Source organism: Rhinoraja longicauda, chromosome 2 (genome assembly GCF_053455715.1).
Source record: "Rhinoraja longicauda isolate Sanriku21f chromosome 2, sRhiLon1.1, whole genome shotgun sequence".
Lineage (NCBI taxonomy): Eukaryota > Metazoa > Chordata > Chondrichthyes > Rajiformes > Arhynchobatidae > Rhinoraja > Rhinoraja longicauda.
In genome coordinates, this window is record NC_135954.1 from 91502039 (window position 1) to 91520554 (window position 18516).

The window sequence follows — 18516 nt, forward strand, 5'->3', positions numbered from 1 at the left end:
TGTACCTCGGTACACGTGACAATAAACAGGGGCCACAGTTTAAGAATAAGGGGTAGGCCATTTAGAACTGAGATGAGGAAAAACTTTTTCACGCAGGGAGTTGTGAATCTGTGGAATTCTCTGCCTCAGAAGGCAGTGGAGGCCGATTCACTGGATGCATTCAAAAGAGAGTTAGATAGAGCTCTTGGGGCTAGCGGAATCAAGGGATATGGGGAGAAGGCAGGAACGGGGTACTGATTGTCGATGAATGAAATGAATGAATGAATGATCATATTGAATGGCGGTGCTGGCTCAAAGGGCCGAATGGCCTACTCCTGCACCTATTGTCTATGTATCTATGTATAAACTAAACCTTAAAAAAAACTAAACTAAATTTGTTTCCATGCCATATCTCGTTCGGTAACTAAAATAGTTCTTGGTTTAGAAAAGAATGGCTAATTTTTTCGTTGGTTTCAGATGTTCTTAAAAGAAGCTTCTTTCCAAGTGCACACAATCTTGTGCGTTTAAACCTGAATTTTGTTTTCATTTTTCTTTCAGCTGATAGTTGAAAAGACCACTGACTACCCTTCCACTGAGTATTCTCTGGTGGAAGATGTTGCTCTGCACTTTACTTGTTTGATGGACAGACTGAACGAGCAGCGCCTATTCCAGCCAGACCTGTGCGACGTTGACATTGTCCTGGTGCGGCAGAAGAACACGTTCCCCGCCCACAAAGGGGTGCTCGCGGCCTACAGCCAGTTCTTTCACTCCCTCTTCACGCAAAACAAGCAGCTTCAGCGCGTCGAGCTCTCGCTGGAGGCGCTGACCTCGCAAGGGTTCCAGCAGATCCTGAACTTCATCTACACGTCCAAGCTGCTGGTAAATGCCTGCAACGTGCAGGATGTTCTGAATGCCGCCGCCGTCCTGCAGATGAATGACATTGCCACGTCCTGTCAAGAGTTGATAGACAGCCGGTCCTTGAACCTGACGACGGTGGTGAGCGACATGTCAAAGCAGGAGAGCCACGGCAATCCTCTCGGCTCTCAGTTCTACCGCGAGATCAAGCAGGAGGTGGACTCTCATCCCAAGATCTATGCCAGGGAGGGCAACAATCCCTACTCGGTGCGGGTGGAGGACAACACTGGGAAGCAGCACTCGCAGCTACAGCAGAAGCAGCAGCAGTATTACAAGGAGGAGAACGACAGCCAGGCGGTGTGCAAGGTGGAGGGCGACGGCGATCTGGACTCGGACTCGGACAGCCGCAGCTCATACAACCGCGAGCAGATCATCGTCGAGGTCAACCTCAACAACCAGACCCTGAACGTCTCCAAGGGCACGGAAGGCATGTCCTCGCCTTTGGAGACAACGGCCGTGCTGGGGAGGTGCCCTGAGGAGGAGGACGAAGACGAGGAGGAGGACGAGGAAGAGGAGGAGGAGGAGGAAGAAGATGAGGAAGACGAGGACGAAGATGCCGACGTTGGGGACGAGGAGGAAGACGAGGAGGACATTAGCGAGGAAGATGAGGACGCGGAGGAGAGCGAAGAAGACGGGAACGACGACGACAATAATCCCGCAACTACTGAGGTCAAGACTGAGAGCGGCCAAACTACCAGGAGGACAGCAAGAGTTTCGACTGCCTCCAAGGAGCCGCCTCCTGCGGCCTCCAGCAGGTCGCGGAGACGGCCCAAGCAAGAAGTGGCCACTCGAGGCAGGAAGCGAAAGAAGGACTCCGATAGCACGAATCAGAAGGTGAAAATTGAGGACAAGCAGAACTACCCCTGCAAAAAATGCCCTCGGGTCTTCAATAACCGTTGGTACCTAGATAAGCACATGAATGTCACACACAGCCGAATGCAGATCTGTGACAAGTGTGGCAAGAGATTTGTACTGGAGAGTGAACTATCACTGCACCACCAGACTGACTGTGAGAAAAGTATTCAGGTATGTCACTGATTTTCATTGTTGAAATCTCTCGCAGTCACTGAATAATGCCACATCACCCTGCTTGAAAATTAACTCATCTGTTTATTGCACTTTACACTTCTGAGACCAATATGGTGCTTGATTCGGGAATCTCGTCTCTCATGTGCAGGAGGGTAATATATTGCTATAAGGAGATGCAAGGAACTGCAGACACTGGTTTACAAAAAAAGACACAAAATGCTGGAGGAACTCCACGGGTCAGACAGCATCTCTGGCGAACATGGACAGGTAATCTTTCGGTTCGGGACCCTTCCTCAGACTCAAGACTTTGGGTCTTATTTTACCGCTCAAAGAAATTGGCAGCTGAATTTGCACTTTTTATTTGTGCTGGCTGCCATTAGTGTTCTATGCTGATATCTTCATGTTGTTTTGAACAAAAACACATAACAAAGTGCTTGAGTAACTCAGCAGGTCAGGCAATGTCTGTGGAGGACACGGATAGGTGACGTTTTGGGTCTTTAAGACTTAGAGATGCAGTCTGGAAACAGGTCCTTCGGCCCTCTGAGTCCACGCTGACCCAGCGAGCACCCCTTACATTAGCACTATCCAACACATTAGGGACAATTTACAATGTACAAAAGCTAATTAAACCACAAACCTGTACATCTTTGGAGTGTGGGAGGAAACTGGAGCACCCGGAGAAAACCCATGTGGTCACAGAGCGAACGTACAAACGCTGTACAAACAGCACCCATAGTCAGGATCGAACCCAGGTCTCTGGCGCTGTAAGGCAGCAACTCTACCACCGCACCACTGTGCCACCCCAAAACCGAGTCTGAAAAAGTTCCCGACCTGAAGCGTCACCTGTCCATGTCCTCCACAGATGGACAGATGCTGCCTGATCCGCTGTGTTACTCCAGCACTTTTTGTTGTAAACCAGCAACTGCAATTCCTTGTTCCTTCATCTTCATATTGCTATTATGTCCCTTGGAAGTGCTAACTGCTTTGATGATTTTGTTAAAATTTTGTTTGTTCGCGGTATCCAAAAAGTGTAATATTTCTTTATTTGTAACCCTGTAATTTCATCAAGATCTTATGAAACTGGTAATCGTGGAACAAAATGTCAATGACAATAGACATTAATACTTCAACTGACCACTGAATGCTCTAATTTTGAGATTGAGAAGAGTGTAGGAGGTTATGGTACAAGATGGAGGCCAGCACAAGAATGGGACTTTATTGTGAAGGGAGACACAAAGTGCTGGAGTAACGCAGTGGATGCTGCCTGACCCACTGAGTTCCTCCCGCACATTGTGTTTTGCGCAAGATTCCAGCATCTGCAGCTCCTTGTGTCTCAAGAGGAATTTATTATTGATGGTGTTGAAATTCTCCATGCTTTTTTTTCTTCCTGTAACATGTTACCTTGTTCATACATCGGATTATATGTGAAATCACATGACCTACCTTGGTTCCAGGTCCACTGATATCTGTGTGGAAATCAATCTCAGTTTTGTAAATGTCAATGGATCCTTTCTTTACAGCCTTCTAGGAGGGAGAGAGAGAGAGAGAGAGAGAGAGAGAGAGAGAGAGAGAGATTCTGGGCGGCACAGAAGACCAGCAGTATGTTGCTGCTTTACAGAGCACGAGACCCGGGTTCGATCCTGACCAAGGTTGCTGTCTGTGTGGAGTTTGCACGTTCTCCCTGTGATTGCATGGGTTTCCTCTGGGTGCTCCGGTTTCCTCCCACATTCCGAAGACATGTAGGTTTGTAGGTTAATTGGCTCCTGTAAAATTGTAATTTGTCCCTAGTGTATAGGCTAGTGATCACTGATCTGCGTGGACTCGGGCCAAAGGGCCTGTTTCCACGCTGCATATCTAAACTCTAAAGTAAAGTCTAAAGATTCTTAATTTCTATTGAGGGGTTGGCAGAGAACACAGCTACCAGCCTTGGAGGGCATTTACAATACACGATGCCTCAGGAAAGCCACCAGCATTCATAAAGACTCCTCACACCCCTGCAACAGTCTGTTCGAACTTCTACCATCCGGCAGACGTTACAAGGCCTTCGACGCCCGCACCTCCAGACTTAGGAACAGCTTCATCCCCAGAGCTATAGCTGCTCTGAACCGGTCCTGCTGAGGCCCCCCATGAACTGTCACCTTCGGATGGTCACGTCGCACATCGACCCGGCACAGACCTATTTGCACTCTATACTGATTTAACTGTTTCTAATTTTGTTTCTCTGTGTTGTCTAAATTTCTGTTGATTAGCTAATTAATTTATTGCATCGAATGGAAGTCGCATTCCCAATCTCGTTGTACAATGACAATAAAGACATATTGTATTGTTTTGAGTGGACTGTGGAGGGTGTACTATTGCTGTAAGAAGGAACTGCCTAGGTTTGTGTCATGTTTAATGGTTCAATGGTGCTTTATTGTCACATGTGCAAGTGCACAGTGAAATTATTTTCTTACATACAGTCCAGTGCAGTATTCCCATACCCAAGCATGTCCTTGATTTGCAAAGTGTACAGAAATAGTCTCCTGATCCCGCATGGCGCTCTGTTTTTGCACCATTTTCAAAATCGAGTCTGCGGTCATATGGAATAGGAGTAAAATTAGGCCATTTGGCCCATCGTCTACTCCGCCATTCAATCATGGCTGATCTATCGCTCCCTCCTACCCCATTCTCCTGCTTTCTCCCCATCACCTCTGACACCTGTACTAATCAAGAATCTATCTATCTCTGCCTTAAAAATATCCACTGACTTGGCCTCCACAGCCTTTTGTGGCAAAGAATTCCACAGATTCACCACCCTCTCTCTAAAGAAATTTCTCCTCATCTCCTTCATAAAATAATGTCCTTTAATTCTGAGGCTATGACCTCTAGTCCTAGACTTTCCCACTAGTGGAAACATCCTCTCCACATCCACTCTATCCAAGCCTTTTACTATTCTGTATGTTTCAATTAGGTCCCCTCCTCATTCTTCTAAACTCCAGCGAGTACAGGCCCAGTGCCGACAAATGCTCATCATAATCTACTCATTCCCGGGATCATTCTTGTGAACCTCCTCTGAACCCTCTCCAGAGCCAGCACATCCTTCCTCAGATATGGTGCTCAAAATTGCTCACAATATTCCAAATGTGGCCGTACCAGCGCCTTATAGAGCCTCAACATTACATCCATGTTTTTGTATACAAGCCCTCTTGAAATAAGTGCTGGCATTGAGTTTACTTTCTTTACTACCGATTTGACTTGCAGATTAACTTTTTGGGAAACCTGCACCAGCATTCCCAAGTCCCTTTGCACCTCCAATTTCTGGATTCTCTCCCCATTTGAAAATAGTCTACATTCTGGTTCTTATGAGTGGTGCTCGATGCAGGCAAGCCTCTGGCTGCTGCCGGCCTCCAGTTACCACCTCCCTTGGATACAACGTCCCTCTCCTCACCCATCCACCTTTGTACCCCAGGGGAGCCTCCTGCAGCCAACCTTGAGGGCGCGGTAAGTCAGACCCCAGTTCTCTCTCCTTCCGGCCTTGCCCCTCATCTGTTGTCATCACCTGCTCCGTCCTCCTGGTCTCTGGTCTTCAGGGGATGAGCAGGGGGTGGCTCTGCACCTCTTTAGGCAGCGATCTGCCAGGTATTGCATTCAGCCACGTGGGACAAGCACGGGCCACCTCGTCGGCACTCTCCCTGCAGGCCAAGGTCTGCCGACCGACGGCTGGCTCACTCCCTACAGAGCTGGGAGCTTCTGGAAACTTTGCAGCAGTTTGTCTGTGTGCCGACCCAAAAACTTGCATTGCATTCCATTAGCCATCTTCCATATTTTGTGTTTCCATTTCCAAATAGTTGCTGCATTGAACAATGTGAGCCTGAGCCAGTTTCTTTTAAATCTGGAGACACAAGAGACCGCATGTACTGGAATTTTGAGCAAAAACACACTGCTGGAGGAATTCAGCATCTGTGCAGGGAAATGGACAGATGATATTTCTGGTCTGGACCCTTCTTATGTCTGAAGAAGGATCCCGACCTGCAACATTGTCTTTCCATTTCCCTCCACAGATGCTGGCTGAGTTCCTCAAGCATTTAGCTTTTGCTCAGCTTTTTCTAATTTGGCGTGGCATCATTAAACATTCCAGTGTTAGTGAAATAATAATAATAAGAGTGGCTCAGCAGGTAGCGCTATCCCTCAGAGCCCTAACAACTTGGCTTCTGTCCTGCAGACACAGGAGATTACAGATGCTGGAATCCAGAGCAAACAGCTGGAGGAACTTAGCATGTCAAGACCCATCTGTAAAGGCAAGGGGATAGTCTATGTTTCCAGTCGTTGCTCTTTAACCCATGGAGTTTAATTTAATTTAGAGACGGAAACAGGCCCTTTGGCCCACTGGGTCTGTCCCAACCACTAGTTCTATCCTACGCACTAGAGACTATTTTTACAGAAGCCAGTTAACCTACCGACTTACATGTCTTCGAAATTTGGGAGGAAACCAGAGCACCCGGTGAAAACTCGCGTCACAGAGAGAACGTACAAATTCCGTACAGACAATACCCATGGTCAGGATCAAACCCTGGTCTCTGGTGCTGTAAGGTAGCAACTCTACCACTGCACCACTGTGCCACCAGCAACTTCCTCCAGCACTTTTTTTTTTTTGTGGCATGCTCTGTGTGTGGAGTTTGCAAGTTCTCCCGGTGTGAATTTCCAACAGGTGCTCTGGTTCCTTTTCGCCCTTTCCCAAAGTGCTATAGTACCTCAGCGGGTCAGGCAGCATCTCTGGAGGAAAGGAATAGGTATCGTTTCAGATAGAGCCCCTTCTATAGACTGAGAGTCGGGGAAAGGGTAACGAGAGATATAAAAGGTACATAGAACAAATTAATGAAAGATATGCAAAAAGAAAGGTGGAGCCCACAATGGTCCAATTCTGGCTGTGGCGTAGGTGATAACGAGTTATACAGACAGTTAAACTCAACAGGACGACAGTGAAACTAGTACGATGACTAGGATGGGGAGGGGCGGAGAGAGTAGGAATGCAAGGGTTACATAAAGTTCGAGAAATCAATATTCATATTGCTGGGTTGTAAGCTGCCCAAGCAAAATATGAGGTGCTGTTCCTCCAATTTGCGTTTGGCCTCATGGTTGCTGGTAGCCTAATTGGTTTACTGTTACTGGTAGGCAGGTCATCCCCACTGTTGGTGACTGGCAGAATCAGGGTTGAGTTGATAGGCATGTGAGAGAGAATAGGTTACAGGAAAATAAATGCCAGAATGGGATTGAGAGCTTCCATGGACTCGACAGGCCAAATGGCTGCCTCCCTGTGACATTAGAAAATGTGAAAAAAATAAAGTGAGAATTTATTCCTTGAATAGTTTGTTATTATTGCAAAACCCTAATTAAACTGTGAACTTTGAACTGTCTTGGTTGCACTGAGGACTTTGGGCTGCTTTTCATCTCTAACAATTGTCCCAGTGGTAGAGCCACTGCCTCACTGTGCCAGAGACCCGGATTTGATCCTCACCTTGGGTGCTATCTGTATGAAGTCTGCACGCTCCCCCTGCGCCTGTGTGGGTTTCCTCCAGGTGCTCCAGTTTCCTCCCACGTTCCAAAGACATGCAGGTTTGTAGGTTAATTGGCCTTTGTTAATTACTCCCTTTTGTGAAGAGAGTGAAGAGAACTAATGATCGATAGTCGATGTGGACTCGGTGGGCCGAAGCATCTGTTTCCATGCTGTGCCTCTAAACTAAATCATAATAATACATTTTATTTGTTATATGTAGGTTGGCACAGGGTCAATGGTACAATGAAATGTATTTGACAAGACAACGGGTCACCTCAGCAGTAATATTCCAAGGATAAATTAGATTAAAAATGATATTAGTAAGGTAAAAAGACAATATTAAAAATAGGTAAAAAGACAATATTAAAAATAGGTAAAAAGACAATATTAAAAATAGGTAAAAAGACAATATTAAAAATAATCAACATATATGATTTGAAATGTGTTTATGAGTTCAGAAGCCCGATGGCCTGATGGTAGAAACTGTTCTTAAGTCTGGTGGTACGCGCAGCCATAATCCTGTATCGTCTGCCTGACGGTAACAAGGAGAACAGCCTGCGTGCTGGGTGGCTGTGGTCCTTGATGATGCTGCGTGCCTTCCGCAGGCACCGCCGGTAGAAAATGTCCTGAATGGCCGGGAGACAGTTGCCAGTGATGTGCTGTGCCGTCTTCACCACTCTCTGTAGTGATTTGTGGCTGTGGGCAGAACAGTTCCCGTACTAGACTGTAATGCAGCCCGTCAGCAGGCTCTCGATGGTGCATCTGTAGAAGTTTGTGAGGATGCTGGCGTTCATGCCAAACTTCCTCAGTCTTCTCAGGAAAAAGAGCCGCTGGTGGGCCTTCTTTGTTATTGTGTCCGTGTGCAGTGTCCAGGAAAGGTCCTCAGTGATGTGCACACCGAGGACCTTAAAACTGCTGACCCTTTCAACCTCAGCATCACCAATGTGGATGGGGAGGTGTCCACTCCCCCGCTGTCTCCTGTAGTCCATGATCATCTCTTTAGTTTTGCTGATATTGAGAGAGAGGTTATTTTCCTGGCACCGGCTGTTTAGTGCCTTTACCTCCTCTCTGTTGGCCGTCTCATTGTTGTCTGTGATGAGGCCCAAGATGGTCGTGTCGTCAGCAAACTTTAGGATGCTGTTTGAGCTGTGCTTAGCAGTACAGTCGTGCGTGAACAGGGAGTACAGGAGAGGACTGAGCACACAGCCCTGTGGTGTACCTGTGTTGCGGATCAGTGAGGAAGTGGAGTGGCTGCCAATTCTCACTCACCAATTGCTGTTTACCATTATTCATTTTAGTATTTCAAAAAATCTTCACCCATTTTACCTCTCTGTAACATATATTGTGTCATCTTTCAACAAGTATGTATATCTCTACCACTGTTTAATTTTAGAGGTGTTACCTTGGCATAGTTGCCTTCTTCTCCTATATAATTAAGGAAAAAAAAGCAATCAAAGCATTTGATTCGACCGGGGGGGGGGGCATGGTGGAGCAGCGGTCGAGTTGCTGCCTTACAACGCAAGAGACCCGGGTTCATTCCTGACTACAGGTGCTATCTGTACTGAGTCTGTACGTTCTGCCCCTGAGCGCATGGGTTTTCTCCGGGTGCTCCAGTTTCCTCCCACATTCGAAAGACGTACAGGTTTGTAGGTTAATCGGCTTCGGTAAAAATTGCAAATTGTCTCTCGTGTGTAGTAAATTGTCCCTTGTGTGTTAGTGTATGGGGATCACCGGTCAGTGCAGACTCGGTGGGCCAAAGGGCCTGTTTCCGCTGTAGTACTAAAATTAATAATTTGTGTCCTCTGCATTTTGCATATTGGCATAAGGCTTCTTGAGGCTTTCAGAACTGTTCCACAGTGAATGGCACACTCTGACATGTGCTCATTGTACATGCTTGCACTATTGCCCTTCTCTGGCTTTCCTCTGAGTTTAGTCTTTTATTTCGCTCAGTTGCCAGGAACCTAGTGGATCGAGTACAGAGGTCAGTAGAGTTAAATATAGCATTGTGTGAGTTCCTGCATTGAGGTCCCTTCTCTTGCTTTGACTACCTACAAGCCGCAAACAGCATTCAACAAGAAATGGTGTCAAATTTTTCTGAAACCCATGCATTTTTTTTATTTTGCGGAGTCTAATAGCTTTTTCAAAGGAAAATGTGAATAGTTCCTTAAGTTGCAATATTTAGATTGCAGCACTGTATTGCTTTTGCCCTGAGTATTTGACATTAAAATGGAGAAACAAATAGCTGCAGAAGCTGATTTACAAGAAAAAAGACAATAAACAATAGGTGCAGGAGTAGGCCATTTGGTCCTTCGAGCCCGCACCACCATTCACTGTGATCATGGCTGATCATTCACAATCAGTACCCCATTCCTGCCTTCTCCCCATATCCTTTGACTCTACTATCTTTAAGAGCTCTATCTAACTCTCTCTTGAAAGCATCCAGAGAATCGGCCTCCACTGCCTTCTGAGGCAAAGAATTCCACAGATTCACAACTCTCTGGGTGAAAAAGTTTTTCCTCATCTCCGATCTAAATGACCTACCCCTTATAATGTTACATAAAGTTACTTTACTTTAGACTTTAAAGATGCAGTGCGGAAACAGGCCCTTCGGTCCACCGAGTCCGCGCCGATCAGCGTACACTAGTACTATCCTCCACACTAGGGAGAACGTACAAGTTACAGAAGCCAATTAATATACAAATCTGTACATCTTCGGAATGTGGGAGGAAACTGGAGCACCAAAGAAAACCAACGCGGTCAGGGGAGAATATACAAACTCTGTACAGACAGCACCCGTAGTCAAGATCGAACCTGGGTCTCTGGCACTGTCGGGCAGCAACACTACCACTGTGCCGAGTCAGGCAGCATCTCTGGCGAACTTAGAGAGGTGACATTTTGGGTCAGGCACCCTTCAGATCGATCCTTATGTGTCCTGACCCAAACGTCACCTATCTGCGTTCTCCAGAGATGCTGCCTCACCTGCTGAGTTACGCCAGCACTTTGTGTCTTTTTCTTTGTAAATCAGCATCTGCAATTCCTTATATCCACATAGTAGAATTCAATGTTGAATCAAGAAAGCTGCAAACGTATCCAGACTGGAGGTGAGGTGCTGTCCCTCTAGCTTGTTTTGGGACTCATTATCTCAGCACAGGGAAGACAAAGACTGATCTGTCAAAGTGGGGGGGTGGAATTGAGCTGTCTGGCGTAAGCTGCTGTGTATTTCCAGCACTTCATTCGTGCTGCATACACACACTGCTTCACTCTACTCTTGTAATAATTCTATATCTTTTTTGCAACTCTTCAGAAGTCACCGTGTTGTCCTATTCAACCACTGGCCAGTGACAAAAGCCTCCAATGGCCCTTTTGGCAAGATTCTGCCTTCCCTTTGCTCCTGGTTATGTATGGAGATGTTTATGTTTAGAGACAGCATGAAAACAGGCCCTTCAGTCCACCGAGTCCACACAGACCAACGATCACCCGTTCACACTAGTTCTACGTTATCCCACTTTCTCATCCACTCCCTACATAATCGGGGCAATTTATAGAAGCCAATTAACCTACAAACCTGCACGTCTTTGGGATGTGGGAGGAAACTGGAGCACACAGAGAAAACCAACTCAGCCACCAGGAGAACGTTCAAACTCCACAGACAGCAGCTGAGGTTCGGATTGAACCCGATCTCTGGCGCTGTGAGTCAGCAGCTCTACCATCTGCACCAATGTGCCGCCCTTTGACCTCAAACCACTTTACACAGAGGTGTTATTTTCTTTAACCGTGCAATTGGGTGTCATGTAGAACCAAAGAACTGCAGGTGCTGGTTAATACAAAAAAAGACGCAAAGCGCTGGAGTCTGGAGAACACAGATGGGCGACCTTTCGAGTCTGAAGAAGGATCTTGACACAAAAGTCACCCATCCTTTTTCTCCAGAGATACTGCCTGACCCACTGAGTTACTCCAGTACTTTGTCTTTTTTGGGTGTCACTTACAACAGCTTCATATCTTAGCAGTTTTGAATCCCTTGTCTTTGATTAAGTTTGAGTCTGTTTTACGTAACCCACAAGCACAAAGTGCTTGTTGTCCCCTGTCGGATTTAAGTTCTGCCTGAATTTGTGAGCATGGCCTATGGCTCAGCAACTTCAAAACATTTTATTAGGTTTGCTACCCAACTTCCTTAATGACTTCCTCTCTGAAGACGCGGAGTTCCTTTTCAAAGTGGGCCTGTGAGACGTCATGTGCGCGCTTGACATCTGAAACCAGAGTAGGGACTTTTTGTCAAAACACTTGGGAGCCTTTCGAAAATCTTCATGGGCATCTGATAATGGTTAAGAGGCTGTGCAGGCTCCAAAAACAGTCCTAGTTTGGTCATTCACACTACTCGGAAATCATGCTTTCAGAGTACCAGTAATCAGGTGTGTTCTCTCTCTCTCTCTCGAGCATCAAACAGATGGAATGGAGTAAATTAGGTGAGAAAACTTAATTCTGCAAAACCCTTTTGTTTTGTACTTTGGCTGGGGGTTATCAATTGACTGGATTTCCTCTCCGCTCTCCCAGCTGACATTCTGTACCATGGCTTTTTTCGATGTTAAAATAAAGGTGGTCTACATTTTAAAACCAAGTTATCAGTTTTCGTTTTTTCTAGTCCTGATGTGGTGAGGTTGTTTTTGGAACTGAGACAACTGGTGGTTTTGAAGTGGGAATGCTGTTTCATGGGCTTTGTTTCCACCAGGAGTTTGGGCTGTAATGTGTGACGGGCACATATTTAAGATAATTGACCAAAAAAACCACCAAGATTGAAAACTTCTGTGTGAAGTTAGCTATGATCTGGTATACACGAGTGCAGTAAAATCAGATTCAGTAACTTTCAAGAGGAATTTAATTATGTGGTTGAAAATAAAAATAAAATGGCAAAAGCATTTTATTACGGGACCCGTCTGAACAAGGAGCCCGACCAGAAAAGCTGTCTGTTCATTCCCTCCACAGATGTTGCATGACCCCCTGAGTTCCTCCAGCACTTTATGTTTTGCGTGCAATTCCAGCATCTGCAGTCTCTTGCGCCAGCATTTTATTACTCTTGTTTCTGTCACACAATTTATCTTTCCCTGCCCACAAGATTCCCAACATTGTTTGTCAAGAACGCTGGTACTTTACATGTGTGTTCCAACGCTGTTAATTCAAAGTTTTGGATAGAATTTATATCTTCTGCTTAGATAGCTTTATTGCTATTGATATGTTGAATACAATGTACAAAGTGTATTCTGCACATGAGCCATTGAGGAGATACCAATGTTTAACTTTGCCAACATGTAGTGCAATCACACTGCCTTTTACATCTGGCAAAAATATATACGCTGGGATGGTGGAACTGACATACAGCGCCCTCCATAATGTTTGGGACAAAGACCCATCATTTATTTATTTGCCTCTGTACTTTGTAATAGAAAAAATCACATGTGGCTGAAGTGCACATTGTCAGATTTTATTAAAGGGTATTTTTAAACATTTTGGTTTCACCATGTAGAAATTGCAACTGTGTTTATACATAGTCCCCCCATTTCAGGCACCATAATGTTTGGGATACATGGCTTTACAGGTTTTGTAATTGCTCAGGTGTGTTTAAATGTCTCCTTTATGCAGGTATAAGAGAGCTCTCCACACATAGTCTTTCCTCCAGTCTTTCCATCACCTTTGGAAACTTTTATTGCTGTTTATTAACATGAGGACTAAAGTTGTGCCAATGAAAGTCAAAAAAAGCAATTATGAGACTGAGAAACAAGTATAAAACTGTTAGAGACATCAGCCAAACCTTAAGCTTACCAAAATCAACTGTTTGGAACATCATTAAGAAGAAAGAGAGCACTGAAGGCTGATAAATCCCCAGGGCCTGATGGTCTGCATCCCAGGGTACTCAAGGAAGTGGCTCAAGAAATCGGTGGTGGGGAAGATGCTGGAGTCAATTATTAAAGAGGTAGTGACGGCGCATTTGGATAGCAGTAAAAGGATTGGTCCAAGTCAGCATGGATTTATGAAGGGGAAATCCTGCTTGACTAATCTTCTGGAATTTTTTGAGGATGTGACAAGTAAAATGGATGAAGGAGAGCCAGTGTATCTAGACTTTCAGAAAGCCTTTGATAAGGTCCCACACGGGAGGTTGGTGAGCAAAATTAGAGCACATGGTATTGGGGGTAGGGTATTGACATGGATAGAGAATTGGTTGGCAGGCAGGAAGCAAAGAGTAGGAATAAACGGGTCCTTTTCAGAATGGCAGGCAGTGGAGAGTGGAATGCCGCAAGGCTCGGTGCTGGGGCCGCAACTATTTACAATATATTTTAATGATTTGGATGATGGAATTAGAAGTAACACTAGCAAGTTTGTGGAAGACACAAAGCTGGGTGGCAGTGTGATCTGCGAAGAGGATGTTAGGAGGTTGCAGGGTGACTTGGACAGGTTGAGTGAGTGGGCAGATGCATGGCAGATGCAGTATAATGTAGATACATGTGAGGTTATCTGCTTTGGCGGCAAATATAAGGAGGCAGATTATTATCTCAATGGTGTCAGATTAGGTAAAGGGGAAGTGCAAAGAGACCTTGGTGTCCTTGTACACCAGTCACTGAAAGTAAGCGTGCAGGTACAGCAGGCAGTGAAGAAAGCGAATGGCATGTTAGCCTTCGTAACGAGAGGATTTGAGTACAGAAGCAAAGAGGTCCTTCTGCAGTTGTATCGGGCCCTGGTGAGACCAAATCTGGAGTATTGTGTGCAGTTTTGGTCTCCTAAATTGAGGAAGGACGTCCTTGCGATTGAGGCAGTGCAGTGTAGGTTCACCAGGTTAATCCCTGAGATGGAGGGTCTGTCATATGAGGAAAGATGGGAAAGACTGGGCTTGTATTCACTGGAGTTTAGAAGGATGAGAGGGGATCTTATAGAGACGTATAAAATTATAAAAGGTCTAGACAAGCTAGATGCAAGAAAAATGTTCCTAATTTTGGGGGAGTCCAGAACCAGGGGACACCGTCAACCAGGGTACACAGTCTAAGAATAAAGGGGAGGCCATTTAAAACTGAGGTGAGAAGAAACTTTTTCACCCAGAGAGTTGTGAATTTGTGGAATTCTCTGCCACAGAAGGCAGTGGAGGCCAATTCACTGGATGAATTTTAAGATAGAGCTCTAGGGGCTAGTGGAATCAAGGGATATGGGGAGAAGGCAGGCACAGGTTACTGATTGTAGATGATCAGCCCTGATCACAATGAATGGCGGTGCTGGCTCGAAGGGCCAAATGACCTCCTGCACCTATTTTCTATGTTTCTATGGTGAGCATATTAATCGCAAAGGGACCTGCAGGCCAAGGAAGACCTCCACAGCTGATGACAGAAGAACTCTATCCATAATAAAGAAAAATACCTGAACATCTGTCCGATAGATCAGAAACACTCTTCAGGAGTTAGGTGTGGATTTGTCAATGACCACTGTCCACAGAAGACTTCATGAACAGAAATACAGAGGCTATACTGAAGATGCAAACCACTGGTTAGCCGCAAAAATAGGATAGCCAGGTTACAGTTTGCCAAGAAGTACTTAAAAGAGCAACCACAGTTCTGGAAAAAGGTCTTGTGGACAGATGAGACGAAGATTAACTTATATCAGAGTGATGGCAAGAGCAAAGTGTGGAGGAGAGAAGGATCCAAAGCATACCACCTCATCTGTGAAACATGGTGGTGGGGGTGTTATGGCCTGGGCATGTATGGCTGCTGAAGGTACTGGCTCTCTTATCTTCATTGATGATACAACTGCTGATGGTAGTAGCATAATGAATTCTGAAGTGTATAGACACATCCTATCTACTCGTTCAAACAAATGCCTCAAAACTCATTGGCCGCCGGTTCATTCTACAGCAAGACAATGATCCCAAACATACTGCTAAAGGAACAAAGGAGTTTTTCCAAAGCTAAAAAATGGTCAATTCTTGAGTGGCCAAGTCAATCACCCAATCTGAACCCAATTGAGCATGCCTTTTATATCCGAAGAGAAAACGGAAGGGGACTAGCCCCCAAAACAAGTGTAAGCTAAAGATGGCTGCAATACATGCCTGGCAGAGCATCACCAGAGAAGATACCCAACAACTGGTATGTTCCCGATTATGTGGGAGTCCAGAACCAGAGGTTACAGTTTAAGAATAAGGGGTAGGCCATTTAGGACTGAGATGAGGAAAAACCTCTTCACTTAGAGAGTTGAGAATCTGGAATTCTCTGCCACAGAAGGCAGTGGAGGCCAATTCACTGGATTTTTTCAATAGAGGGTTAGATTTGGCTCTTGGGGCTAAAGGAATCAAGGGATGTGGGGAAAAAGCAGGAACGGAGTACTGATTTTAGATGATCAGCCATGATCATATTGAATGTCGGTGCTGGCTTGAATAGCCTACTCCACCTATTTTTCTGTTTTCTATGTTCTGACCATTCATGTTCTAGATGTATCCAGAAGCTGCGGTGCATTAGAATTTGAGACTTGTTACATCTTCTGTGGACCACAATACCATAATAACACACTCTTTCCAGCTTAATGTTATTAAGGGCTGATTGGAATCCAGGTTGACATGCTTCCACTCCTGTTCTGGTGTTTCTGAGGTGCCTGATGAGACCCCTATAGGGGACACGGGTGAAACAGGATGTGCTTAATGGGCAGGATGGTCAATAGTTCGGGCAGATGTGCACACTGCCCTCAATGTATGCTGGCTCCTGCGTGCTTCCAAGTGCAGACTCTGTTGTTGCTGCCATTCCTACCGCTCCTCCACTTTGAGCGGTCGACAATGGAGTTGCTGTTTCAGGAACAGATGTGGAGCCTGCCAGTCAGAGTTGGCTGAGGGCCTCTGGTAGTGGTGATGGTGTTGTTCATAATTCATAGGAACAGAAGTAGGCCATGCGGCCCATGAAATCTACTATACCATTCAATCGGCTGATCTGTTTTTCCCCACCAACCCCATTCTTCTGGCTTCTCCCTGTAACCCGTGACACCCTTACTAATCAAGAATCTGTCAATCTCTGCCTTAAAAATATCCATTGACTTGGCCTCCACAGCTGTCTGTGGCAATGAATTCCACAGATTCACCACCCTCTGACTAAAGAAATTCCTCCTCATTTCCTTCCTAAAGGTACGTCCTTTTATTCTGATGCTGTGGCTCTTAGACTCTCCAACTAGTGGAAGCATCCTCTCCACATCCATGCTATCCAGAACTTTCATTATTAGGTAAGTTTCAATGAGGTCCCTCCCTCACCTTCTAAACTTCCGGGAATGAATGCTGATATTGGCTTGCTTATCCTGCCGGGGGTTTTGCATTGATTGCCCGTGCCAGTGCCTTTAGGTGTCAGCTGTAGGTACAATGGTTCAATGGTACTTTATTGTCACATGTACCGAGGCAAAGTGACTTTCTTTTTTTGCATTCAGTTCAGTAAGAATCTTACAATACTTAGGCACAATGGCACAATGATAGAGTTGCTGCCTTATAGTACAGGAGACCCGGGTTTGTTCCTGACTATAGGTGCTGTTTGTACAGAATTTGTATCTTCTCCCTTTCTCCGGGTGCTCTAGTTTCCTCCCATGTTCCAAAGATGTACAGGCTTGTAGATTAATTGGCTTCTATAAATCGTCACGAGTGTATAGAATTTGTGCACAGGTGCTAGTTGGTCAGTGTGGACTCAGTAAGTCGAAGGGCCTGTTTTCATACTGTATCTCTAAGAATATTATATTACATTGTGGCAGTATGCACAACTTCACTGCCCTATGTGCATATCTCAGTTCTTGGATTTAATCTTTCAAGGGAGATTAGCACTTATAACCATTTGACGCCCAGTCACAGCAGACTCTCCAAGCTTGAAAGATCTAGCTATACAGATGCTCCTCGACTTACGATGGGGATACATTCCGATAAACCCATCTTAAATCGAAAATATCGTAAGTCGAAAATGCATTTGATACACCTGATCGCGTGGCTGACTGGGAGCTGCGGCTCGCTGATGTTTAGTTTAGAGATACAGCACGGAAACAGGCCCTTTCAGTCCACCAGGTCCGCACCGACTAGCGATCCCCGTACATTAACACTATCCTATACCCTCTAGGGACAATTTACACATACACAAACCTACATACCTGTACATCTTTGAAGTGTGGGAGGAAACCGAAGATCTCGGAGAAAACCCTCGCAGGTCATGGGGAGAACGTACAAACTCCGTACAGACAGCACCCGTAGTCAGGATCGAAACGGGTCTCCGGCGCTACATTTGCTGTAAGTCTGCAACACTACCGCTGCGCACCATCGTAAAGTCAAAATATCATAAGTCGAAGCATCGTAAGTGGAGGAGCATCTGTATTCTTAAAGGAAAAATATGACTTGTTGCTATGTTCTCTTTCTCCTATCAATTAATTGTTAGAAACAAGGAACTGCAGATGCTGGTTCACAAAAGACATAGTGCTGGAGTAATTCAGCAGGTTTAGAGGGATATGGGCCAAATGTAGGCAGGTGGGTCTAATGTAGATGGGATATGTTGGGCTGAAGGGCCTGTTTCTACGCTCGCTAACTATGACACAGGAGCAGGACCTTCTGCTAACAATGTCTTTGAACACAATGCCAAGTTAAACTAATCTCCTTGGCCTGCACATGATCCATATCTCTCCATTCCCTGCGCATCCATGTACCAATCTAAAAGCCTCTTAAATACCACTATCACCTCCACCACCACTCCTGGCAACACGTTCCAGGCATCTGCCCCTCCCTGTCCACACAAAGCCATGCTAATTGTCCCTAATTAGCATATTTTCTTCCAAACGCAAGTAAATTCTATCCCAAATAATCCTCCAAATGCTTCCCTACCACTGACATGAGGCACACCCGACCTATAGGAGAGGAGGAGCGAAACTCGGTGTGGCTTACTGTGCCTTGAGGCCGGCTGTGGGAGATGCCCCCGGGGAACAAAACGGCTGAGGAGAGGGACGTTGGTTTGCTGGTCGATCCAGACGTCCAATGACGGCGATGGAACGGGCAACGCTCATAACAGCTCTCGCGTGTGCTGTACTTT

The 18516-nt window shown here is 45.6% G+C and overlaps 1 protein-coding gene across 6 annotated transcripts in view; it reads left to right on the forward strand.

Annotated features, from left to right (window-relative positions):
- zbtb47b (zinc finger and BTB domain containing 47b) overlaps positions 1–18516 on the forward strand; it is a 165102-nt gene that overhangs the window by 86851 nt on the left and 59735 nt on the right. For all 6 annotated transcript variants that reach the window (XM_078423896.1, XM_078423891.1, XM_078423862.1 and 3 more), the window contains exon 2: positions 538–1920. In XM_078423896.1, the coding sequence (XP_078280022.1) occupies positions 619–1920 (1302 nt within the window). In that variant the 5' untranslated portion in view covers positions 538–618. The remainder of the gene's footprint in view (positions 1–537; positions 1921–18516) is intronic.